The following is a 16,471-nucleotide window of genomic DNA, read 5'->3' as shown; positions in this document are numbered from 1 at the left end:
TGGCTCACGAATGGGCGTGAGCGTGAGCTAGAACACGCGAGAGAGAGAGAGAGAGAGAGAGAGAGAGAGAGAGAGAGAGAGAGAGAGAGAGAGAGAGAGAGAGTAAGAGCCAGTATATAGGAAGGAGGAGGGAGAGAAGAAACAACGACCTCCTCCCTCCGCTCCGCTCTACTCGATCTTTCCCAGACCACGACATGATATGATATAATACGATCCAAGTAAGCTTGACATAGGTTTGATCGTCATCTATTATGGGTTTCCTTTTCTTCGAATTACATAAAGCCTCGTCGCGATGAGAAACCACAATTGTCGGAAACCTAGAGTCCGACCCGTCGTCTAGCAGACAGACAGACAGACAGGCATGCAGGCATCTTCTTCGAGCAGTTACGTATGTAGTCTGACCACCTAATTAATATGTAAGTAATGTAAGTAATAGCACGCAAGGTCGGTCCGGAAGGACAGACTGAATGCATTTCTTGATCACTTTCTTACACTTCCATCATCGTCCATCATCACAAACTTCAACCACGAAATATCAGTCAACCACACTCCATACATCGATCGTCACACCTTAATTCAGCATTGCATCTCATCTCATCTCATCTTGTTTTACATCAGACAGGCCTCCTTCTCCGAGGAGTGCAGCTCGCTCCCTCCGATGCGCATTCTGCGTCCTCGTGCCCCGGCGGCGGGTCGCGTGCCTCGCTCCGCATCGCTGCGGGTTGTGCCCGTTCGTGCTCCCGGTGGTGGTGGTATCGCCAGTGGTGGCGCCCCTGGGACGCTTTTCCTCTTCAATTTGTCACCGCCGCCGACGCTGTTGTCGGGGCTCTTGCTCTGCTGTTGCGCCGTGTAATCCCCTTTAGACAGAGTTTGTGAGGGCAAGGACGAGGACGAAGACGAAGGGAGGAAAATGTAGACGTCGACGAGCCACTCGTACCACACCTTCCGGTCGTCGGTCTTGCGCCACATTGTCAAGCTGACTTCGGAGTTGTCGGGAAGGAAGATTGGTATCTACGAGATAATTTCCGTTGTTGTGGTCAGTATAAGTATTTTATATCATCCCCAGGCAGCGGGACACAGTATTGGCCTTGGAAACGAAGGAAGGGGAGCTTTGGATGTTGCAGCCACACAGTGGTGGCGGTGATGGTAGAAGAAGAGACGGGTTATATGCTAGTCTGAATGGGCACGTGCTGAGAGGTGGGAGAAAAAAGAGGGAGAGGACATAGGAGACCGACGGATCGGGATCAAGGGGTTTTTGTGTACGTCTCCATTGGTGGTGTATTCAGACAGAAAGAGTGAAGAATAGCCATTTTCACTCACCTTCAAGGGGAAGAATATGGGAAACCAACTGATCATGCCCTCGCTCTTCTGGTCCATCGTGTCCGGATTCGTGGACAACTCGACGCCCTTGTACAGCACGGTTTCGAAGTAGCCTGCAAGGCCGTGGCATGTACCTCGGTGTGGGATGGGGAATGTCAATTGGCATGAGCGGGCGTTGTGGCTGTTGGTCAGCGAGGGTTCCGTTGTCGTCGTGCCGACCGTGGAAGGGACCAGGCTGGGTAAGGCTGGATTCGGGTGCTGGAACGCCCATGTCTGTTGGATCACAGGGGCCGGTGCCGGTAGCGGCGGTGGGGCCATGGATTGTTGAGATTGACGCGTGTGGGCTTTCGAATACGGCGTCGGCGCGGTGGTCGTGGTCTCGGACGGCGAAGCAGGACTTGCCATGTCGCTGCCGGGCGCTGGATGACCTTGAAATGTCCCTGACCACTCTCCGCGTGTATCGGCGTCTGCAGCACCTGGCCTCGTGCTCAAGTAGTCGATCGCGTTGAACATGACCACGTAAGGCGTCTCGCCCGCGTTGGGGTTACCGCTCATCCCATGTAGAATGTCCGCGTGTAGTTTCGGCGCCGCGATCGGGGTGATATGTGCCGTGTACGACGCGGGGATGGAGATGCCATGCACGGGGTTCAGCAGGTGCTGGACGCCGTCGAGGCATTCGGGGGACAGTTCATTGTCCGCAAAGGATCCCAGGAGTTCGCTGATAAGGATGTCGATCTTGTAGGGTGTTGGCATCGTGGTCTGAGGTGTCGTGGCCAGGAGATAAGTGCTGTCGAGACTGGGTGAGCCTGTGAACGTCGGCTGTGAGGTGACTGATTCTTTCCCTGTAGTTTGTTCTCTCTTCTTGTCGTCGTCCTGACTGTCGGCAACAACAAAATCGTCGTCATCACTGTCGGCCGAGGTGTTGTATATTCGAGTCGGCCGTAATGCATTTGCAGCGCGAATAGGTCCCCTCCACGTTCTCATATCTGACTTCACCAAGTTGACTCGGCCGTTCCAGGTTGTGTTGTTGTGACGTTGCAGCAGGACGAATGCATTCGGGTTCTTTTCCAGCGCCCACATGTCAATCTCCACGCCGACGTCTTGACTTGCCTTGAGTGCGCGGGTTACTAGCGGTCCGCGGCCTGCTCCTACCACAGCAACCACAACTCGTCCGTCCGGGTTGGAGGTTGGCTTTCCTTGTTCAATCCAGTCGTGCAGGGCCCGGGCGATGGCGCGTTCATACCACGCATACTTAATTGGATCCTTCTCGAAGACTTCGTAAGTAATGCTTTCAAGATTGACCGAGAGCGGCTGCAAGGGCGCTTGTAGGTAATCCTGGTAGCCGGCACCAAAGCGATCAATGGCCGTCTGTGATGATTGTTTGGTTTGCAGGTTGCGCATGTACGAGAGGTGAGGGGTCGCATCTTTGAGATCTGGAGTCTGTGCTGCTTCAGCGAGCGTAGGGAAAGCATTGGTCCCAGCTGTGGCTGGGTTGACCATGTTGCCGTTCGTGGTGCGGCCGGGAATAGTCCCTACATCACACAGAAGGAACCATGGCGCCGATCGGAGCCGGGCAAACCTCAGGACGAAGGCTTGGTGAGCACGAGTTAGCACAGGATAGCCCTTGGCGTTCTTAGCGAACACTTGCTTGTCGAGGGTGAGGAGTCGAACGGGCTCGGAATACCATCTTGACTGGATGGCTACGGGCGGCAGCAGCTTCGGTATAGACAATGCTGAAGACAGTCAGCGTCAAGTGATCGTATAGAGACAGGAACCGGGGATGCTGCAAAAGACGTATTATGCTTACCTACACATAATCTCGAGGGATATTTACATGTCGATCTAATCATGTTCCATGCCTCCCAGGATCCAAAGACATCCAACCGCTCGGCTTCAGCCTCGTCCTGCTCCAGAAATTGCCGGCGAGCGAAGGGGGCTAGGTTGCCCATTTGGTCAATCTGTTCCTTGGAATGGTCGATCATGGGCAACCATATGTAAAGCTGCATATAGGGGCCTTGGCTCAGGGCATCCGAGATTGCTCTCGCATATTGGGCAACCCCACTGTCAGACACGCCTTGACCACGAAGAAGAGGACCTGAGATCAGGACATAGGTGAGTCCGCAAAAGGCCGCGTAGGCCACCTCCAGTTGAAGGACTTGTCGAGATATATCTGCTATTATCGGATCTGGAGAACCAAGGTCGATCCAAGAGCTTGTGATGCCGATTGTCTGACTGATGGACTCGTCAGGCGTCAAAGGGGTATCCGCTGGGGTCAGTGGTGGGATAATAATAGGCGAAGCGCTTTTAGTCTTGGTGATGTCTTCCTCTGCATGAAGGGCAAGGGACGAAGACAGTAAGGTCAAAACCCGGGAATGAAAATGGGGAGTTGTGATGGGGCTCGTAACCATATCATACTTGTCCAAAGTCAGTCGACGCTGCCAGATAACAAATAGGTCGTGGTCTCACATTTGCCGCATGAGCATCTTGTATGGTCTCCATCAAGACCGGTATGGGTCTTTTTGGGTCATGGTGTCCGATGATAAACCTGGGAGCATCTTCCATCTTGCTCTACCGGAGTCGATGACTCTTGTCGAGGGAGAAATCCGATATTTTAACAATAAATTGAGCAGCTCTCATACCGCTCCATTCTTGAGAAGAATCTGACAATACCAAATACCCAGCCTTGCCATCAGACCATTTTTCGCTCTGTGCATGAACATGGATTGACAAACGAGCCTCGGGCGAACCAGACGCGTAACGTCCCGCAAAAGTGACCGTCGCTGGATGATTCCGATCGAAGCAGAGACACCAAATGAGATTTTTGCAATCGAACTTGATTTCTGAGCAGGAAGAATGTGAGGCACACGCCCAAGATTCCCGAAAGAGATTAGCGTGGCTGCAGCTCAATTGAGACGCCCAGCAATTTTGTTTGCTTGCGATCCGTCTTGCACCATTTCCCTTCCATCCAGCATCTCGCGCGCTCTGTCTCGCAGCCTTGAGCTGCATTGACACCATGAGTGTCGTTCGGTCCTCTGAGTGCCTCTTTTGCCTCTTCTCACGATCCTCCCGCCCAAAAGCCTTTCCTCGCCGCCAATTTCATTCCTCCCCTGTCCACCCAAAGCGAAAACCCCGGTTCCCCAGCGTGAAAGCAGATCTTAGCCAGGTCGACCTCAACTCACAAGCCAAAGAGTTTCCTTCAGTCCAGAATGGCACGATCGCTGAGCGGTACTCTCCGGAGCAGCGTGCGGCCATCGAGGCAGCTCAGAAACTCATCGATCTCGACCAGATGCAGAAGCAGACGGGCATGCGGACAGATCCCTGGAAGCTGAAATACTACGACGAATTGACCAAGATCGATCCGGTGGTAGATAAGCCAGTGCGGGCACCCATGACCAATATCGACGACAAGTCTAGGTTAAAGACGGATGAAGAGCTGGAAGATGATTTTGTTAAGTTTATCAACGAGATACCCGAGCCCAAGCACGAAAACGACTATGACCAGGAGCTATGGGACAAATTTGACAAGAATCTACGCATGACGGTCGGACGCGAAGAGGCCGAGAGGAATCCTCCGACGGCGCTCGCTCCTGACTTGCCGCGGATATCGGAACCCGCCAAATCGCAGAAAAAGAAATCCAGAGGAGACGAGGAGGGAACGGGCAGCAAGGGGAGAGTCGTCTCGCCCGCTCTCTTGCAGTTGATGCAGATGACTGGATACAGCGAGAAACAGATAGCGCAACTTCGGGTCAAGACCCTCGTCCAACACCGCGTTGTCAACCAGACGAGACTGGGCAAGATCTCAAAGATGTACTATTTAAGCATCGCCGGAAATGGTCAGGGTCTCATCGGTATAGGAGAAGGAAAATCGCAGGAAGGCTCTGCAGCCATATTTCAGAGCCAGTACCGAGCCATTCGGAATATGGCCCCCATCCTGCGGTACGAAAATCGAACCATCTATGGTGATCTGAAAGCCAAGGTCAGCGCTACGGAGCTGGAATTATACGCAAGACCACCAGGTACGCCGTTACCCCTTTCCATGGCGAGATGACAAGGCTAACTGGTCGTTGAAAGGCTTCGGACTCCGTTGTCAACAGTACATCTGGGAGATCTGCAGATGTGCAGGGATCCACGACTTGGCAGCGCGTGTGACACGATCGAGAAATCCTATGAACACGGTCAAGGCTGCGGTGCAGGCTCTGTTGAGCCAGAAGCACCCAGAAGATATCGCGAGAGCCCGAGGGAAAAAGCTGGTTGATGTTCGCAAAGTGTATTATGCAGGACAAACGTAGAAAGGGACTTTTGTATATTAGCATCCCGGACCAGGCACAGGCAGTACTCCGCTCGCTTGAGTCCGTGTCCTATTCTGTACAAAACCAGGGTGGGCCAAGTCTCGACCGGCGAACGGTTGGCATCCCTTCCAAAGTGCTGGTTACTTTGACCAGGCTTGATCGTGGGTGATTAAGTAGTTCACGTAGGTCGTCATCGTATCTGTCCCGTCCTCCCATCCAGTCCCCGGGGTATCTATCAATAGACTCGCACACACCCAGAATCCTGGAAGAGAGACCCCTATTCGCCAGCCTCTCCTCCTCCGTCGTCCATTCTTTCTCCTACGCCTTCGTCCATCCCCTCGAGCTGTCCCTGCTGCAGCACGATGCTATACACACTAGCCTTCATCAGCGTGTACACGCTCGCGACTTTCCGTTCGAGCAGCCGAAGACCCTCTGCGATTTCGAGCGTGATGGGGCCGCTGGAGAGGTCGGTGAGTGTGGATGAGAGCTGCTCAGAGACATATGCGTGGTCAGATAATCTCTCTGGTATTGACGACGGAAGGACACCTGTATCCACCTTCGCGAAGTGTCTTTCTTTCTTGTTGGTCTCCTCTTCTCGCCATCCCATCCGTCTGGGAAGGTATTTTCGTCCTCCCCGTTTCTGCTCTTCCCGCTCAAGGCATCTAAAGGGGCAGGGGGCTTGCAGAAAGAAAAACACAGGTTGGAAGACGTGATGGGAGAAACTCACCTCCTTCATGTTCCTCGACAACCTCTCATATTCGTCCAGGACCTCCTGTTCCAACGGCGACACGCCGGCCGAGGATGGGCCCGTGAAATTCAGCAGGTTGTGCTTCGAGTCGTTGTAGAGCGTGCTTTCGTCCATGGTTCGAACGTGATGATCGCGGAGAGTGTCTGGGTAATAATAATCATAACAATGGCGGAAAGAAGTTCATTATGTACACATGAGATTCCCACACACACCAAAAGTCCACGGAAGCGCGTTATAGGAGGGATTACGCGATACGAGTCAACGTGTCGCCGTAGCCTCCTCAGCAGAAATAGTAGGGAAAAGTATTGAGCCGGTCAGACGCAGAGATTTTCCTCGTCTTCCCCAGCTTGCAATTTGTTCTCCCCGCATGTTTTCTCCACGTCGCCCAAAAACCGATCAGGCTGGAGGGACCAAGGGACTCTAGCAAACCTAGGCATGTAGGGGGAGAAGGGGAGCACGACGGTGAGTGGACGGAGCGGGTGCTATCATGATGGAGACGGCGGTGCCCAATCCGCACTAATCCGGCTATTGTCTCGATTCCTCGTCTCCGTGTATCCAGTATATCCGAGGCTCGTCTCAAAATGGTCATCCTGGAAATGCATTTTTGGTTGTAGGGGCCCTTTCCCCTTGTCTCCCTGCGACTGGAACGCCTCTCCGTGGTACCCTCTGGAGGCTTCATCACGGCCACACAACAAACAATGGCACTGCTAGCTGCTGGAGCCGCTGCGGCGGCTGCTACAGGAATCAGCATGTATCTCGACGGCAAGTATTCGATTCGCAGCGACCTCGCCCAGATGCGAGGGGGCAGGGATCTACAGAAGTACGTCGAGGGGCTGTTCAGGGACTACGGAGAAGATGACTGGTCTTTCTACCACATCATCCATTCGACGTATGCTGAAAATCACCACACGGACAAGGAGGCATTCGTTTTCGAGGGCCGAACTTGGACGTATCGCCAGCTTCGTGAAGAGATTGGTCGACTGGCCGAAACGTTTGAGAGGCTCGGTATCAAGAACCGGACCGTGGTGGGAATGTTTGTCAACAACTCGCCCGAATTCGTGTTTGCTTGGTGGGCGCTCTACAAGCTCGGTGCTATTGCCGCGCCTGTGAACACCTCCATTACGGGGTCCCACATCAAGCATTGTCTCAAGGTCAGCGAAGCCGAGTTCTGCATCACAACTTACGAGCTGTATGATGTCCTGGCCAAAGCGCTGGTGCTCGACGAGGGCCCCCCAGGCTCTCCGACCCAGCCGTCATCACCGCTTCCGAGGATATTCCTGTACGATTATAGCTCGTACCCTCCGATCCAAGTCGACCTTCAAGAGAATGTACTGCTGAGGCACGACGAGCTGCCTCCTGTAACGCCGGAAATGGGCGATTATCCCAAACACAAGAGACCCAAAGTCGGTCCCACGGACGCGGCGCAATATCTCTTCACATCCGGAACAACTGGGATGCCCAAAGCTCTGATCTGGCCGCTCGGATACAACCGCCTGACCGGACACCCACACAGATGGCCACACATGCAAGGAAGCAACAGAAGATGGTATATATGCCTGCCTATGTTTCACGGGACCGCATCCTTCGCTGCCCTGCCTGGCGCATTGGCGGCCTCCGGGACTGTGATTCTTGCGCGGCGCTTTTCACGTCGGGAGTTCTGGGCCGATATCCGACGTTCACAGGCCAACGCCATCCTCTACATCGGCGAGATGTTCCGCTATCTGGTCCAGTCTCCCCCCGATCCCCGATTTCCAAACGAAAAAGATCACGGGGTTGATTTGGCCTATGGTCTCGGCTTGGCTCCCTCTGTATGGCGAGGAGTAAGAGAAAGGTTTGGCATTCCGTGGATTGTAGAGTACTACTCGGCCAGCGAAGCAACAATCTCACTGCTCAACTCGAATAAAAACGATCTCGGCGTGGGCAAGGTAGCCCGCTGGGGTCCCTTAATGCGGAACAAATGGGTTGGCCAGGTCGCGTTTCAAATCATCAAGGCTGATTTCGAGACTGGGGAAGTGATCAGAAACCCCAAGACAGGATTTTGCATCAAGGCAGACTATGATGAGGTCGGCGAGGCGATAAGCAAGATCATTCCTCCCATCCAACGACGGCACGACTATGTTGGACAGGGGGGCCCAGACGCCACCCAGAAAAAGGTGCTCAGAGATGTCTTTGAGAAAGGGGACGAATACGTTCGGATTGGGGACGCATTGGAGATGGTAAGTTCAAGCTCTACTCAGCTACTTGAAGAGTGAGCATGCTGAGACGACCGTCACCTTCAGGATAAAGATGGATTCATCCAGTTTCGTGATCGACTTGGAGGTACGTTAGTGTCAATGAGACCACTTCGTCAGGCGCCACAATGCTCAATTTGCTGACGGGTGACTGGCAGATACCTACCGTGCCAAGGGTCATAATATTTCCACCACCGAAGTTGAGGCATGGCTCAGCAGACATCCTCAGATTGCTTCCGTCAACGTCTATGCCATCCCCATGAACACTTATGGGTATGATGGGCAGTTGGGATGTGCAGCAATCACCTTGCAGGGAGTGTCCTCGGAGGAGGAAGTCATGTCGCAATTGGAACACTGGCTGCGCACATCAGAAAGCGCCCTGCCGGCATATGCGGTGCCACGTTTCGTCAGAATCCTGATCAACGATGGCGCGCCACAAGACTCGGGCGGCTTGAGCGGTGACAGCGGCAGCGAGCGGGTTTCGACGATTATGAAGAAGTTGAAGACCGGTCTTCGCAAAGATGGTGAGTTGCGCTCTTTGACTGAACCCTCGTCACGGCCGTAATGCTCATTGTTGCTTGATAGGCTTTTTGATTCCCGAGGGGAACAAGGACCGGATGTTTTGGATAGAGAAAGAAGGGTCAGGGTACAAACCCCTGACCAATGAGGCTATTCAGCTCCTCCTCTCCGGCAAGGCTCGATTGTGAAGCAGCGGAAAGTGTGTGCATGGATCTGGGGTTGTCTTTATGCCACTACCCAATAGAACCGGGGGCTGAACGTGCCCCAACGAATCCATCGCGCCGTGTTGCCGAATTTCCCCTGCTTTTTCCTTCTCGCTTGTTATGTTCCCACTCGTGCCGATTCGCGACGACGACATATTTGACTAAAAAAGGATTTATAGAGTTGGGGAGGCTTGCAGTATAGTCGTGCTAGAGGGTTGCTTGTTGCTCGGGGTCGCCGGAATTCATTGAGCGGTGTCACAGTAGTGATGCTTGATCTGGTCGTTGTCCCAGGATTTGTCGACGGGGCACACTGCTTGACCAGGATCTGGATTTTCCGCACGTGGACTGAAAGATCGCACGGAGAATTACTGGCGAAATGGGCAATTTCCCGGACTGGCGCAGGCACCACAGGGAGCCGTGGGCTGATGAGGTTGAGGAGGAGGATGGAAGTTGTCAAAGGGGGCAGATGGAGGCGCAAGTCTAGACACAACTCTCCATTATTGTCTCCAACGCCCTCGACGCCTCTTCTGCCACTAGACTCTTCTCACATACCTTTCAGCTCGATCAGCTCGTGAGCCCTCCCAAAGCCACGTCGCGCCATTGCCTGCCAGTCCCAAGACTTTTACAAGCTGCAGGCCAAGATCAACCAAGAAATCTTCAAGCCAATGGGACTGCCAGCTAACGTGGCCAGATAGATAGAATGACCGTGTTGACGCCCTGCGTGCGAACGAAAGACGCCATCTTTAGCCCTGGTACAATCCATCCTCTCCATCCCTCCATCTCCATGGCCCATGGTCCATGGGTTCCTGTTCCTCGTCCTGCAAGCCTCGTCCGCTGTCCGCGGTCCGCTCTCCACAGTCTGCGGCAGCGAATGCATCCCCGGGGATGAACAACGAACCCATTTCTCGGGCGGTCAAATGGCGCATCAATAAGATCCATTCGACTCGTGTCGATGCCCTTGACCCTTATCGCGTTCTGGCCCGCCCTGATGCCTGTCGACCTTTTTTCTGTCTGGCTGTCGTTCCCTGAATTAAGAACTTTTGTGCGTGGTACAGCCCACCACCCACCACGCGAACAGCCGTGAGACCCAGCCAACACGGGGCTCGCTTGCATCGGTTTGGGCGAAACGTGCACAAGTCAATACGAGCCATTATCGCTGCAGGCAGCCGGCTAGTAGGGTGCCAGGCCACAGGGGTGCGATATGCCTTTTGGGACTTTCGGACTCGTCGAGCATCCTCTACCTGCCAATAGCCTGGACTCAGCCTCAGCCTTCAAGAAGCGAGTCATCTCCCAGACTTGCAACTTTTCTTCCTACTGGTATTTTCGTCCTCGCATGGGTTTCATTTTTCCCTCTCCCTGCTGTATTATTCTATGTCGAAGACCCCCGAAGCCGCATCGATGAGTTGACACAGGATCACCATTTCCTCTCTCCAACGTTTACCACCGATAATCCGGCATTGCGGCTGAGCATTGAGCCCACAGCCATGGACGTTATGTCGGTCGAGGCATGTGTTCAGGCCGGTGAGCATATCCCCTTACCTTACCCCTCCTGTACCTGTTCATGCCTTTGCTGCTTCGGAGAGAATGTTTCGCAACGCTTTCACAATGCTTTTATATGACGGAGGTCTTGCCTAAACCGGTCAATGTTCCGGGATGCTGTGACAAGACACGTGTGGAGCCTCATCATTGTTGCTCCTTCGACTATGCTACACCGTTGATGCTATTCTGAGACCAGCTTGTGCGACACCGTCGAGTGCCTGGTCCTCCTCTACGACCTGGAATGGGGCACTGTATCAATGACATGTCCGAAGACCGAATTGCTGCGTTCAATCAAAGCCGTTATGTTCGAAATCACTCACTGACTCGCCTCCCATACAGTCATTGGAGCCTATCGCGATGCTTCAAAGTTGATACAGCGGCTCAAAAATAAGCAAAATACCTCGGAGGAGTTCATCCTGCCAGAGCAATTGACGAAGGATTTCGAGGACTCTCTGTCACTAGGATGCTCCGCGGTGCAGAGCCTGTACGACCACGACGTTCGTCGCTTCGGCGAAACCTACGCCCGAGGGGACGCTGTTGCCCGAGAACAGATGAAAGACATCCTCATCAACCTGCAGCAAGCTGTGATCTCGCATCTGCGGGAAGTCTTTATGGACGAAGCGACACTCGACCTCTACATGCTGAAGGAAACATCAGACGATTGTCGGGTCAATGCAACTGTGTGTCTAGGCCAGCTTTACCAACGTATGTCGACAGCCACGGCGGCAATGAAACAAATATCCCGTCCATATGTCGATGACTCGGACAAAGTCCAGCTGCCTGGGTCTCTAGCTTATTCAAGCAGCCGCAGTACGCATTCCTCGTTCGGGGGAAGACCATCTGACAATCAATCGGCCACATCCTATACCACATACAGCTCAAGGACAACCGTGGGGCACGATCGCAAACCGTCCGATGGGTTGGCACCGCAACGGAGGACTTCCATGAATTCAACAATGTCTTACATGAGCGAGCCGCCCAAGAGCCGTACGCCAGGTGAAGACAATGTGCCGGCCCTCCCATTTCCTATGCAGAGGCAGACCAGCCATAGGGTTGTTGAGACTATATCCAATGGTTTTGGTGTGTTGCAGCAACAGGAGGACAGGGCGCCGACAACAAATGCAGATCCGCCACCGTACAGACCAAACTTGACGAGGCCAGTCTACACGAGTGATGACAAGGGGCAAAGGTTTCCAAAAGAGTCCAGCTTCTACCAGTCACCAGTACTAGGCCAGTATGACCATGTGCCACAGAACCCTTCCCTGGAACGCAGTCCTCGAATAGCAGGGGACAACCCGATCTCTGTGGCGAACCTCCCTGCCCAAGTCCACGAGCTTGACCATAGCCAAGCCCTTGAGGCACGTCAAACACAAGAACAAAAAGCGGCGGAGGAGAATACCTCCACGAATATGTCACCGAATCAACGACAGGCAGTTCCTCTGAACCCCGATTACAGCACACTGGAATACGTTACCACGTTGGACTCTCGGAGCCGTCCCCCAGCAGCTCCAACGCCAGAACAACACTACCAAAGCTTTTTGCAACAACTGCCTCCCCACTTACAACAGCAGGTGCAGCAATCGATGTGGCATGGATACCAATCTCAGCAGATGCAACAAGGCCCTTCAACCGCCGACTCGCCTATCTCGAGGCCCCAGACCAGCAACGCCGGGGCTGAAACTGTGCCCGCAGTTGTCGATCCTCATTTCCAACAAAGGGTAAGTCGATGTCTAATAGATCAGCGGCCCCGAGACCTAATTGTGTTCTCTGTCTAGGTTCCGCCCGTTCCTCCAATTCCACGACCACTGTCGATTCGGTCTACCGGCTCGAATGGATCAAGAATGGCATCTTTCGCGATACGCAAGGGATTGCCACCGGGTATTGCCAATGCGATACACAAACCTGTATCTTCATCACTAGAGATGCAATTTAACAGCCTGCCTCGCTATGTGAAGCCGAAAGCGCTCGATCTCGCCGACAATCAGCAGATGACCACACTTAATAGTCCAATTTCGCCAACGGGGCAGTTCACGGATAGCACATCGGACAGCATTACTGTGAAATCCGAGTCCGAGAATGCATCGCTCGAATCTACGATGCGGCTCCCATCGGCTCGTGCAGCTTCGCCTCAATTGCAGATAGCGCGATCGCAGCTCAACTTACCAAGTGAGTCGAATCTGGCGGGATTCTGCAAGGGGGCTGTACGGCAACAACTTGGGGCTCGCAAAAAGGGGTTCTCGCTTGAGCATCGGAGGGGCCCCAAAGGTCAAGAGTATTTCTGGCGGTGCACCAAATGCAACTTCGAGGGCCCGGCTTCAGTGTCCAAAGCGCTGCCGAGCGGCGGCCGTGGTTCGGTCAAAACTGAGAAGACGTTCGACACCCGAGTACGATATTCTGAAGGGGGCATCAAATATCGGTGGAATCTCCTGGCCAAATGCCATGTGTCCAAGAAGTTGATGACGGGCGATGTCATGAACAACGGCGACGTGTTTGCTTGTTTTTTCTGTTGTGTGGAAGGGGCGGCTAAAGGCTGGATAGAGGACGGAGTTCCGTCGCAATTGGCGCGGTTGGGCGTCTTCGGCGAGAAGAAAGCGACAACAGTCAACATGACACCCACATTCACGGGACTACAGGCGTTCCTAGCACATCTAGAGACGCACCGGCGTCCGGATCGTACGCCCGGGTTGATTGCGTCGAACGAGATGTATTGCATCGTGGGCAGAGTTGCCCATGATCGAGAAGAGTTCGATCTGAATCTGCCTCCACTGGGTGCATGAACAACATGTGGAAGAAAAAGATTTCACGGGGTGGGCCTTGAGCGGGTTTTAGGATAATGGTTCGAAATCCATGACGAAACGACTATAGAGGCCATAACATGCATCAAATAATACCTTGGAATAATCCGACGAGTTTCCGGGGAGTTTTGCTCTCGTACTGTATCTTCTGGAATTGTGGCCTAACCAGGTATTGGTTAGAGAACGAAGCTCACCAGGCTCGAGGGCCGTGAGAGATGAGGCGCCGCTCGCCGGCAAGCCCGGATGGAGCGGAAGGACCAAAACGTTCTCGGAAAGTGGTCCATGACGAAGGGAACTTTTGGTCGAATGACCTTGACGGGGGCCAAACTGCTTGCTGAGTGCGTAGTAAGTTTGCACTGGAGCGTCGACATCATCTGAGGGCAGACGACACCCGAGGGACGAGAGAAATATCACATCATCGTACATATGGGAGTACCAAACCGGTAGTGTGGGCAGTGTGGGCAGAACAGCGAGACGGCGCAAGACTAACCTTGAGCCGCATTTTCCGGATGAATGTATTGGGTACAGGGTCGCTTGGTCGCTTGGTCATGGGCTCAGCCAATTGCTGCTCATCCAGCGTCTCCCGCAAACCCGAGTGATGCCGGGCCTTTGCCTATTTGCCCTGTTTGCCCCGTTTTTGCCCATCTTTTTTCCCTCGTATTCTTTTTGGCGCATGAGCATTGGGGAGGTCCCAAGGGGGTGGTATCGTGATCAACCGATTAACCCCCATAAAGACGCGAGGAGAGCATCACCTATAACTCCTTCTCAGATGCCCTCTGGACTTCTTTTGGTGGCTTCACAGCCCTGTACACGCACTGTGCTCTCTGGACCGGTACCTCGTACAGAATACGTCCTCGGTACCTGTAGACTTCGATCCGTCAGCAAACTCCATCCACTCGCCGTTCCGCGCATCCACCCCCAATTGATCAACTTCTCCCTTTCCAGCCTCGTTAAAATCACCACAATCCACCTTCCTGACTACAATCCTGGGGTCTGCGCATCAATCTAATCAATAGCCTTCTTGTCCCATAATTCCAAGTGCTGCAGCAGCAAATCAAAACTCCTGGTCTTCGCCTCTATCACTTCCTGATCGGGCAATCCTCTTACCCACCCACCACGCCCGAAAACTGCGATTCAAAAGCCCTGCGACACGCGAGCTGCTCCGTACAAAGCCACCATCGCATCCATTGCCCCCGACCTACCTGCCTCCCACTTTCCCTCGGGCTTCCTCTTATTCTCGCATTCTCGCACCATGACCTCCGACTTCCACCATTCTCTCGAGCCCTTCCCTCTCTTCATCGACTCGGCTCCTCCCAATTCGGCCAACTACTTCTCCTCCCCCATGGCCATGGCTGCCATCCAGCTCCTAGCCACCTCCAGCTCCTCCTCCTCGCACCACTCCCTCCGCCTACCGTTTGTCTCTCTGCCATCGAAGTTATCGAATTACCTGCGATTGCGATACTACCAGTATGAAGTCACCTTCGGGCTTTATGTTATGACCCCGGGCGAGAAACTCGTCTTCAACTCGGTCGTCCTTGTCGCTCTCACCGCCCTGCTCTACGCGCTCTTCTGGGGCTTCCAGCCATTTGTTGTCAACGCTCTGTGCCGGCTGATATACTACGTGACTGGATCCTTCTCCAGTGCTCCACAACTGTGCTCATGACAACGGCTGATCCGGCAACGTCAATTGTCTCCCATACGGACGCTGGCTTTGTGGCATAAGAGAGCGAACATCGTCGCACGATGACTATACTATCCGGAGGACTACGGCGATTGACAACTCGAGTCACGTCCACCACCAGATACACTCATTCTTCGACCAGTGACGATCCTTGAGAAAATTGGCCGATCTCAATGGGGATCAACGCGGAAGATCCCCTTCCGGCTTGCATGGGTCAAAAAGCCACGCTTCGAGGTGCTTCTTATATCATTAAGTGCTTGATTGAGGAATATTCTTCACGTTAGGCTACAGCAGACTACAACGCGCTCGCTACATACCACTTTGGAACCTTCTCAACTCTAGTTCACGAATACCGGCATTTTTTGGGTTCGTCGACGGCTAAGAAGAGCCAAGTGAAGTAAGCGGACGTGTTCGACTCGTATCTGAGTGGAAGAGCAGGGTACCTGGTCAGCAGGGAAATTAAGAGAGGAAGTACTGAACGCTGTTGGCAATCAGCCGTTCTTGTTATATAGTTGTCTGAGAGTCGCCATGTCTTCTGGACTTGGAATGTCGATTCTCTTTTTGTTTTGGAAAATTGCCTCGCGTTCAGCCTCTTGCAGGAATCATGAGCCCCACGAACAAGAAAAGAGTTATTGTTACACACAGATCACAATAGAGTAATTTAATGTCCCAGCCAAATCTTCACGTACACTACCATTCCAGTAAACCCATCGGCCCATCACGTGCAAGTTTTGGGTGAGGTTGCGCGTTCGAAAGGGTTCAGGTGGGCGCAGATTCGAAACTTCGAGGGCTGACACGTCGCTGCCCTCAAAGCGTAAGGCGAAGCAGGGGGTACGAGTCTATTTTTGAAGGGAACCACCATACAAGGGTAGATCCGATTGCAGGACAGGGACTTCTGTCGACCAGCAGCCACTCACAAAGCCAGGATGGCCGCGTGACGGTCTGCATTGGGGCTGGTGCGGGCTAGGGGCTCCTACGACTAGGCTTGTTCCTGAATTTTGAGACACGCCTAATCCCACGCCCCATGCCTAAAACCATCCTCCGCCTAAACAATTGCTTCTCGTACTCGTCTGCCCCCGAAACCCTTACCTGAGCCACGTTGTTGTGCGCAGATGCGGTGTGTGGGTTGAGGCACTGCAACATCCC

The 16,471-nt window shown here is 53.5% G+C and overlaps 6 protein-coding genes across 6 annotated transcripts; 4 read left to right on the top strand and 2 right to left on the bottom strand.

The window, feature by feature from the left end:
• Positions 1–609: 609 nt before the first annotated feature.
• On the bottom strand, positions 610–3,882 carry AYL99_08055 (hypothetical protein; the record flags this gene model as incomplete). The annotated part of the gene is made up of 4 exons (XM_018839563.1): positions 610–1,011; positions 1,321–3,053; positions 3,128–3,734; positions 3,787–3,882. The coding sequence occupies 4 exons, from the start codon at positions 3,880–3,882 to the stop codon at positions 610–612; spliced, it is 2,838 nt and encodes a 945-aa protein (XP_018690684.1).
• Positions 3,883–4,333: 451 nt separating this feature from the next.
• Positions 4,334–5,609, top strand: AYL99_08054 (hypothetical protein; the record flags this gene model as incomplete). Its single annotated transcript, XM_018839562.1, has 2 exons — positions 4,334–5,336; positions 5,392–5,609. The coding sequence occupies 2 exons, from the start codon at positions 4,334–4,336 to the stop codon at positions 5,607–5,609; spliced, it is 1,221 nt and encodes a 406-aa protein (XP_018690683.1).
• Positions 5,610–5,886: 277 nt separating this feature from the next.
• AYL99_08053 (hypothetical protein) lies at positions 5,887–6,471 on the bottom strand (the record flags this gene model as incomplete). Its single annotated transcript, XM_018839561.1, has 1 exon — positions 5,887–6,471. One exon carries the CDS (start codon positions 6,469–6,471, stop codon positions 5,887–5,889), a length of 585 nt encoding a protein of 194 aa, XP_018690682.1.
• Positions 6,472–7,055: 584 nt separating this feature from the next.
• On the top strand, positions 7,056–9,295 carry AYL99_08052 (hypothetical protein; the record flags this gene model as incomplete). The annotated part of the gene is made up of 4 exons (XM_018839560.1): positions 7,056–8,573; positions 8,637–8,676; positions 8,747–9,112; positions 9,174–9,295. The coding sequence occupies 4 exons, from the start codon at positions 7,056–7,058 to the stop codon at positions 9,293–9,295; spliced, it is 2,046 nt and encodes a 681-aa protein (XP_018690681.1).
• Positions 9,296–10,794: 1,499 nt separating this feature from the next.
• Positions 10,795–13,626, top strand: AYL99_08051 (hypothetical protein; the record flags this gene model as incomplete). The annotated part of the gene is made up of 3 exons (XM_018839559.1): positions 10,795–10,831; positions 11,189–12,567; positions 12,625–13,626. The coding sequence occupies 3 exons, from the start codon at positions 10,795–10,797 to the stop codon at positions 13,624–13,626; spliced, it is 2,418 nt and encodes an 805-aa protein (XP_018690680.1).
• A 1,270-nt stretch (positions 13,627–14,896) lies between these two features.
• Positions 14,897–15,307, top strand: AYL99_08050 (hypothetical protein; the record flags this gene model as incomplete). Its single annotated transcript, XM_018839558.1, has 1 exon — positions 14,897–15,307. One exon carries the CDS (start codon positions 14,897–14,899, stop codon positions 15,305–15,307), a length of 411 nt encoding a protein of 136 aa, XP_018690679.1.
• Between the last annotated feature and the right edge of the window lie 1,164 nt (positions 15,308–16,471).

The sequence above is a fragment of the Fonsecaea erecta genome (assembly GCF_001651985.1).
Source record: "Fonsecaea erecta strain CBS 125763 chromosome Unknown Scaff7, whole genome shotgun sequence".
In the NCBI taxonomy this organism is placed as follows: Eukaryota; Fungi; Ascomycota; class Eurotiomycetes; order Chaetothyriales; family Herpotrichiellaceae; genus Fonsecaea; species Fonsecaea erecta.
This window is presented reverse-complemented; position numbering and strand designations above follow the sequence as displayed.